The sequence below is a fragment of the Tiliqua scincoides genome, chromosome 3, assembly GCF_035046505.1.
Source record: "Tiliqua scincoides isolate rTilSci1 chromosome 3, rTilSci1.hap2, whole genome shotgun sequence".
Taxonomy (NCBI): Eukaryota; Metazoa; Chordata; class Lepidosauria; order Squamata; family Scincidae; genus Tiliqua; species Tiliqua scincoides.
Window position 1 is genome coordinate 199,017,212 of NC_089823.1, and position 9,326 is coordinate 199,026,537.

General features: G+C 44.4%; 1 protein-coding gene across 1 annotated transcript; it reads left to right on the top strand.

The window, feature by feature from the left end:
* The first annotated feature begins 1,153 nt into the window (after positions 1–1,153).
* Positions 1,154–9,090, top strand: TM4SF19 (transmembrane 4 L six family member 19). Its single transcript, XM_066622453.1, has 5 exons — positions 1,154–1,330; positions 2,498–2,575; positions 5,098–5,279; positions 6,216–6,423; positions 9,019–9,090. The coding sequence occupies exons 1-4, from the start codon at positions 1,154–1,156 to the stop codon at positions 6,421–6,423; spliced, it is 645 nt and encodes a 214-aa protein (XP_066478550.1). The 3' UTR covers positions 9,019–9,090.
* The last annotated feature ends 236 nt before the right edge of the window (positions 9,091–9,326 follow it).

Below are 9,326 nucleotides of genomic sequence, written 5' to 3' on the forward strand. Positions count from 1 at the left end.
GAAGCTTACGCCATAATAAAGCTGTAAACCTTTCAGGTGCCACAAGACTCGGGTTTGTTTTTGTTGCAACAAAGTCACCCCTCTGGAATCAGCGCCATTGTTTATTTTGAGCATGTGGTGTGTTGCAAGTTTACTTCAAATGCAACCACCAACCTTAAGTCCAGTTCCCTACGGAAGCAGCTTTCTTCTTTAATTACTCACTTCCTTCTACAAAGAGCTTGAAACATATGTTCCCCCTATTACTGAATTCTTGGGGCCACGCATCATGAGGAGATGGGGCATGTGACTGATACGTAAAAAAGAGGATGGTCATCAAGCCTGACCATCTAGGGAGAAAAGAAGAGGAGGCCACATGCGTTGCCTCAGTCGGAAAATTATAAATAGTCATACACTTTTGTCGCCGTTTCCAGAGGAATCTCTCTAAGGTAGGCCGTTGCAGTGCTGGCTCCAGTCTTTGGTGGGCACGGTGCCTTTCATCCTCACCCTGTTTCTCAAAGGTAAGTGGAAAACAGAGGAGAATGAATTCTCAGAGGTCCATCTCATGATGGGCTTGCTAGGGTGACACAAGAAAGAGAAACAGCTATGATGTGCATTGTATTTTATGCTGAGACAAGTGCAGGGCAGATTTCCAGGAGCAATTTAAACACAGTCATGTTGTTATTGTATACAGGTTCCAGGCTTCTTTCCCAAATGTAGCACTTCTGCTGGGGGAATATTGCATTTCCCCTGCACTCAAATGGCATTATTTTGTCAATGGAGACATGTGATTTCCATCTATGCAGCCCAATTAGCATTTCAACTGCAATCCTTCATGCTGTATAGATTCAGAATATGATTGCATGTCTCAGGCATGTGTGGGACATGGGTATGCCTTTTACATCTACTTGTGATGTCACTTGTGAAAAAAATGCCTTATTTCTGATGCCTGAAATGACTGCTTCATGGTAAGGCCAGAAAGTTATATTTGCATGGAAGGATGTGCAGGATCCCTTGGCAGTGAAAAGGAAGCTCGTTCAATTGAAGCTGATGGGGCATGGCCCACTTGGCATGAATAAACACTTCTCATCTGAAGGTATCTAACTGGCATTGGGACAAAGACCTATAGAGAATATAATGACTCTTTCTCCTTCCTTTGCAGGGCTCTCTGGTGGTCATGTGTGTGGGGACATGTGCTCGGATCCTAGGCCCTGGTCTCCTTATCTTGGGTTTGCTTTCCGTCATTGCCAACACTCTCCTGCTGTTCCCCAGTTTGGAATGGCATTATCTGAAAGATGGCCAGATCACTAAAAAGGCTGTCCTAATGCCAGGACTGTGGGGAGGAGGCCTCTTGGTAAGTGGATATTTCTTTCACGCATTATTTCAAATTTCTGGATAGGGAAACAGTAAAATCCTGCTCTGTCTTGCACTTTCTAACCAATCAAGCTCTAGGGACAGGAGAGACATACACAAAAAGAATGTGCGGTTGCTGCTTCAGAAAAAAGGTTTAGATCTTCTGTAATTCGTTCTCCAACAAGGGAAGTTGGGATCTATAAACCTCTCAAAAAGAGCCTTGCACAATTCACAGACTTTTGGTCCCCCATGAAGACCAGTGACTGCTAAAGGAAGCAAAGCAGCCATTGTTCATAGGAAATTTCAATATTCCATTTAGATCAGTGTGGTCCAACACATGGCCCACGAGCCACATGGGCCTGTAAGGCTTCTTTTGGTGGCCCTAGAAAAGCCCTGTTGTGCACATCACCTCCTCCTGCTACTGTGTTTTTCAGTCTCCCTGCCGTGCCATTCTGGCTTTGGAGATGCATTTTGGGGCAAGTCTGGGTGAAGAGAAGGGTCTCCATGTGTCCCAGAAGAGGCTGCAGGAAACTGGACCCCTTAAAACATAGCGGTTTCGCTATGCCGTGGTAGGGAAAGCTATTGGTGGCTTTTTTCTTGCATTTCTAAACATTTTTAAAGTGGCTCCTTGGGTATTAATGGATTTACAGTATCTGCAGGGGGGTCTAGAACAGAACCCCTGCAGATATGGGGATCCATCCACACCCTCCCTTTTGGAGGAGTGAGTTGAAGAATATCTTCCTCATTTTCAAAAATATTCTGCGAGATGAAGACCTATGCATGATGACATGTATGAACAATCAAAGGCATATGACAGGGCAAGAAAATAAGCCATGTTATTTGTCAGTACTTATGTTGCAATATTGGAAGAAATCTCTGGGGAAGGTATTGCAATTTTGGAGTTAACTAAATATTGTGTAGTGCTTTTGCAGCCACAGAAATGCAATATTCCCAAAATGGTACTGATACCTTGCCTTGGAGAAGACATGGAGGCTATGGTCTGCAAATCTAAAATAAATCAAACACATGATGCACAATAAATTGATAATGCTGAAAGGACTAAGTGAGAAACGGCTGCTCCACTAAAAAATAAGAGCTCCAATTGCAGAGCACCAGAAAAATGCTCCTCATTTTCTGACTAATTTCTGTATCCCCCCCCCCCCCCTAGGTCCTCCCTGCTGCAGTTCAGATCACAACTGTTGGATGGAGACGGAGCTCTTCCTACAGCAGTGGCACTTGCCAAAAGGTAAGGCTCTTTCCATTGACCACAAGGTTCCAGGTTCAATGACAGTGTTGAACAGCAGAGTTTTTGACCCATTCTGGGTCAGGCAGAATTCAGAAATTCCATAGCAGGCAGGAATGCCAAGCATAAGAACATAAGAACAGCCCCACTGGATCAGGCCATAGGCCCATCTAGTCCAGCTTCCTGTATCTCACAGCAGCCCACCAAATGCCCCAGGGAGCACACCAGACAACAAGAGACCTCATCCTGGTGCCCTCCCTTGCATCTGGCATTCCGACATAACCCATTTCTAAAATCAGGAGGTTGCGCATACACATCATGGCTTGTACCCCGTAATGGATTGGTGAATACAAACAGTAAAGCAGTTGGTGAATACAAACATACTAACGCTTTTGTGGCTGAATGAGTTCAAAACATAATTTGAAATGTTTCTCTAGTCTTTAAGCCATGGATTAAAGCACATTGTTGGATCCAGTCCCAACATAGCACTTTCAGCTGCGGATAGCATCTGAATAGTTTGGACAAATGGCTGTTCACCAACTCCCAAAAGTTCTGGCTCGAACTACAAAATGATCCATAAACTCCCTGCTTTGTTAAACACGTGCGACTCTGCACTATCATCTTTTGAAAGTGTGTGTGTGTGTGTGTGTGTGTGTGTGTCAGGATGGTTCACAGGAAGAGCTATTAAACCTTTTCCTGATGTATCATTATCCTGATCAGTGGCGTAGCTAGGTCATTGAACACTCAGCACCCATAAATTTTTGACACCCTCCCATAGGACAAAATTGACTGATTGATTAATGTTTTTCACATTTTTATGCCACCCTTCCTCTAAGGAGCTCAGGGTGGTGTGCATGGTTCCTCCCCTTCTTTTGTCCTCACAACAACTATGTGAGGTAGGTGAGGCTGAGATAGGTAATTGTCACGACATGAAATGAATAATAAAAATGACCAGGAAATAAATGCAGTGAATATTTCCCCACAAGCAATGGATGAAAGTCGGAGTGAACCCTTTCTCCCCTGCTATTGCTCTCCTGCACATAGTACTCAGTGACATATTGTCCCTGCATCTGGAGGTTCAATGTAACCATCATGGTTAATAATCACTGATAGACTATAGTCCACCATGAACATTTAGAATCCACTTTAAAGTCTTCTAAGTCAGTGATCAACAACAGCAAACCTTCCCACCAGCAGTATCACTAGGATTGGTGACACCCAGTCTGGTAATTCATGGTGTCACCCTATTAGCTTTATTTATTTATTTATTTTACTATAGAACAATACAGGTCATCCAACCAATCAGAAGCCAACAAAAAAAAATTGACCAACTTGATGACACACACAACTAAATAGGACTCTGAGTACATGGTAAAGGGAGCTGACTCATAGTAACATCTTATTGGTTCCATGCTGTGTCATAATAACACCTCGTTAGCTCTCAGAACACTCAGACTCATTGGTTGGTTTTGAGTTAAGGAACTCCACTTTGTTACGCAAGTTGTTTTTTATTTTTCTGGTTTTTTTGGCTATAACTTTTGATATAACACAGATATTTCAGTGTGGTTTGTTTCATTCTATTCTGCATTAAATTACACATTGAGCGATATATAACATGATTGTATTTTTCCTAAAAACCACTATTTCAACAATTTTTTTCACTAATAGTGTCACCTCCCCACCCGAAGGTGTTACCTTATTAACACCTTATTGGTTCCCTGCTGTGTCATAACAGCTCATTGGCTCTTCGACAATCACTCATTGGTCCATTTTGAGTTTAGGAAATCTACTTTTTGTCACATAAGACAGTTGCATTTTTGTTTTCTGGGTTTTTTCCCCCATAACTTTTGATAGAAAGTTATTGGCTATGATACATGAAAAGAGGAGGTGAAATAGAGATATTTCACTCTGGTTTGTTTCACTGCATAGTGTTCCTAACAACTGTGATTTTCACAATTTTGGTCACTAGTGGTGTCTCTCTCCCACACGCACACACCCCTGAGGGTGGCATTTGGAATGGCCCACCCCCTGCTAACTACATCACTGATCCTGATGAAATTGTGCCCTCAAAGTTGCTATAAGTCCTGTGCAGGGAGTTCCCATGGGCACAATGGAAGCTTCTCTTACAGGGCTAAAAATACCCTCTCCCCACACCTGATGGTCCCAATCCTAAGCTGAAGCTCCTGACAGTCCACTCCACTGTGTCAAAATGACTGTGTACCCTTCCTCAGGGGTAGTTCCACATTTCAGGAAGCTTTCAGCAAACTGCCTTCCTTGGCCCCTCTCTTACTTGAGTCCTACTCTAAGAAATCTGCTCTCCCATTGCCATACAAAAGCTTTGGACACAGATATGGTCTCAGGGAACAGCAGTGGCCCCTCAGAAGATTCTGCATCCTCAGCTCTCCAATATTTTGACCCCTAACACTGGTCCTTCCAGTCATTGCTCCAGAAACCTGAGGCTAAGAGGTGCAGTTGAAGAGGTGACATATTACTAGAGTTAATTTCTATGCCTCTTTCACCCACAGATGTTTCTCTCCATTGTATTATCAGTACTGGCCTTGCTGGGATCAACTGCTTGCTTTATTTTGTCTGGTGTAGGCGTGACAGAGGGACCCCTCTGTCTATATAACTTCACCAACAATGGGACGAAGGTACAGCAGTGGGGTTATCCATTCCTTGAAACGGACGATCAGGCCTTGATCACTGGGTAAGGGAACTCAGAGTTCATGGGCCAAATTATACCAAACACAGACCTATTTTGCCCTGATCCTTCAACTGAAAGGAGCTCTAATATAAGAACTGAAGGCTCTTGCTTCATCATTAAAGATTAGAATAAGAGTGGAATAGCAAGCAGGGGGGGTAGTCCACCCTAGATACCAAGACAGAAGAGATGCCACGTGAGGCCCAACCAAGACAATAGTGGAAGAGGCAGCACTGGCACTGGCACTACCAGCCATGGTAGTTGCTATTCTTGCCTCTTCATGTTTGGTGGCTTCTCCATCTGGCTACCAAACCTACTCCTACTCCCCAGAGGCTCAATGAGAGCCTTCAGGGGAGGAGAGGGGGCAGTGACCAGATCGAGAAGGTGTGGCGGTGGCAGCCTCCTCCTCTTCATGCTAAGCATGGTGGCCTCTTGATCAGGCCACATTGCCCTCTCCTCCTTCCCCAGAGGCTTGAGAGAGACTTCAGGCACCTTTTGGAGATCCTCTAGAGAGGATTTTCCTACTTCAGGCAAAGGGTTGGACCTTGGAAGCCCATTCCAACTCTATGATTCTGTGACTTTAAATGTGTAGTAATTATTTGTGCAAGGAAGGTATGGAGGTCTTCAGTTGCAGTAGACTATAACCATTCTGTTAAAATGGCATTGTCCACAGTCTATTAAATCAAGATGTAAATGTATCCATGTGTGTCTGATCTTGAGATGATGTAACCAGAGATGGCTAAATTTGGTATTTTATTGTAATCATAAAAGCAACCAAGGAAAACAATGTATAACACCCAACAAACCCCTTGATCTAGCAACCTTTATCTAATATTTTTAAATAATAAAAAAGAACATCTCGCTGCTGAATTGGCTACCCTACCCCTGCTTTTTGATATCTCCTCTCTGTAAACTTTCTCATTCAAAATCTGTTTCTTTAAGGAAAGACATCTCTGTACGGGCGCAGAATTACTTGCATGAGCCTTCCCTTTGGAAAAGTGTTTGCATCAAGCCACCCAATGTTGTCACGTGGAATGTCTATTTCTTCTTTGCCCTTCTGATCATCAGCATGGTTGAAATGGTCCTGGCTGTCCTCCAGATCATCAATGGCTTTTTTGGATGTGTCTGTGGCTCATGTGAAAAGAAATAGGTAACATATTCAAAAGAAAATCATCATTCCTTTTCTATTGTCCCTCCTCTAATCTTTCAGATAAGTGGTCCCCCATTTTTCCATTCACACTCCAACAGAGGAGAACTGAAGCCAACAGTAGTTTTAGGTGTAATACCAATTGCTAAAATTCCTACCTCCCTTGTCAGCATAGATACCTAACTGGAGGGCAGAAGCTGACCCAACTAGTCATACCACACTCTCTCTTGAAAAAAAGTGTGATATACCGATTGACCTGGAGATGCTCCGTTTTAGCCATGTGACTGCAACAAAAATGAAATATGAAAAGTTACATTTGACGTTATGAGCACCCTCCTGCTGTGTTGTGTTGCAGCTGGTGTCAGCCTGACTTGGGCTCCTAGTTTAGAATTGTGAAAAGGGATAGAAGGGCAAGGCTGTGATGCTATGGCTTTGTGAAAATAAGCAGGGTAGCAAGAAACAACCCCCTAGAGAGTTTTAACTCAGTCTACTGTTGTTGGAAAATAATGCATGTTCTCCTGGTTTGGAAAACCATTCAGCTCTCCAAGCAAACAGTACATTTCTGTGAGGGAGAAACAAAGAGTGCATGCTTCTGAATTTCACAGTTAAACCCCAATTAAGAGTTCTGTGAAAACTCGAAAGCTTGTGTATCTACAGTAGTTGGCAACCTTCAGTCTCGAAAGACTATGGTATTGCGCTCTGAATGGTGGTTCTGGAACATCGTCTAGTGTGGCTGAAAAGGCCGATTCAGGAGTGACAATCCCTTCCACATTGGGAGCAAGTGCAGTCTGTCTCTCTGGCTATGGGCCTTGCTTCTTTGCTTCAGACTGTTGGCCAAGTGTCTCTTCAAACTGGGAAAGGCCATGCTGCATAGCCTGCCTCCAAGCGGGCCGCTTAGAGGCCAGGGTTTCCCACCTGTTGAGGTCCACTCCTAAGGCCTTCAGATCCCTCTTGCAGATGTCCTTGTATCGCATCCTATGGTGGAGGGTAATTATGGAGGCCTCCAAAAGGTAAGGGAACATTTGTTCCTTGCCTAGGGACTGCATTGCAGCTGCACTGGCAGTGGAAAGTTGGATAGGATTGGGCCCTGAGACAGCTCACAATTGTGCCCATTTCACAGACAGGGAACAGAGAGGCCTAGGGTGACCTAGTGGTGCGATTCAACAATGTGCATTTGATGGAATGGGGGCAGGGTGACCAGATGTCATAACCACAAGAGAGGACAAGGTACCCCAAAATGTAGAACATCCAAGAAAAATAAAGGACATGACAAAATAAAAGCTAAAAACACTCGTATAGATTTCATGTGGTTAATTTAAATTAAACACTATGTTACCTATAGTGCTTAATTTAAACTATATTACATATAATTTATTAATTTCCAGAAGGCTATGCGCTGCATTCAGGGACCCGCTCACAGGGAAAAGGAGAGCACTGAAGTTCTTTTCCAGGTCATGAGGCTAAAAAATAGGACATGTCCTAGAAAAAGAGGACATCTGGTCCTCTGATTGGGGGGGGGTGTCCAGAAACCTCCACAGGGTTAGACACTTTGGCTGGGGAAAACCGCTACTAAATCCAGGAAGAGTTGTAGGAAGAAAGCATGGGACACCTTTTGCATACATTGTCCCAGAACAAAGCAGGAAACATCCTTTTGAGGGCCATATCCTAACCAACTTTCCAGCCCTGGTGTAACTGTGCCTATCTGGTGTGCATTGAATCCTATAGTTGTAGTTGGCAACCTTCAGTCTCGAAAGACTACGGTATCGTGCTCTGAATGGTGGTTCTGGAACAGCGTTTAGTGTGGCTGAAAAGGCCAATTCGGGAGTGACAATCCCTTCCACAATGGAAGCAAGTGCAATCTGTCCCTGGTCTGTCTCCCTGGCTATGGGCCTTCCTTCTTTGCCTCTTTGCCTCAGTTTGTTGGCCAAAAAAATCATATTTTATCTAAGTTGTATCTCCTGTTGTTTGGGACCAACTCAACACATGGCTGTTTACTAAGGGCCCAAACCTATAATTGCCAGCATCAGGGTACACGTGTACCACTGTCTCTGGGTGTCAGAAACATGCCATAAAGCATGTTTGTGGCACCTGTTGAGGAAGGAGCATCGGCACTGGACCTCAGCACCAGGTAGATGCTGCAGAGGAGCCATCAATGGTAAGTATCACTACTAGGCTTCGGTGAGGCTTCACAGAGTGGGGGGGGGAGGGGAGGATTGGGCCTGAGAGGAGGCTGAGACAGTGGCAGAGTCTGCTGCTGTACCCTATCCCCCCTCCCTGGCCAGGCAGCCCAATGCAGCCCTCCTTGACTCTGGACACAGATCCAAGGAGACCCATTAAAGCCATTACCCAGGGTAAGGGAGCAAACGCTCCCTTCCCCTAAGGAGACCTCCGGTGACCCATTGGGGCAGAAGAGACTTGCATAAAGGAATTAAAGTTACCTTGAGGAGACCTCTGTGACTGTCCCCCATAGGATGCGGCATGTGCTTTGTTGACATGGCTGCATTGGCAGAGGTAGATTTTAGTTGGAGATGGGCTATAAATCTCTTATAAAGATTTGTGTTAACCTGGGTCTATCGTCATTGGCTTTTGTTGTTGCAGGTTAAACACATATCCGGTTCTTCCGCTGTCACTGAAGAGCAGAGGCTGCGTGAGCCAGGCAGTTATGATCAGCCATCACCCTTCAATCTGTCTTCCACGGTAACTTATATGGCAGCCACTGTCAGGGACTGTAGGCTGGAACTACTGCTGCCACCAAGAGAGCTCTCACTGTTGCAAAGGAGGCTGCTGATTTGGGATTCTTGGTTGCAATGCTTTGATGATAAGTAATGTTCAAAGAGTTATTTATTTATTCTCCCTTAGATACAAAATGATTATTTGTATTCTGATTAGAGAGATGGCAATATCCC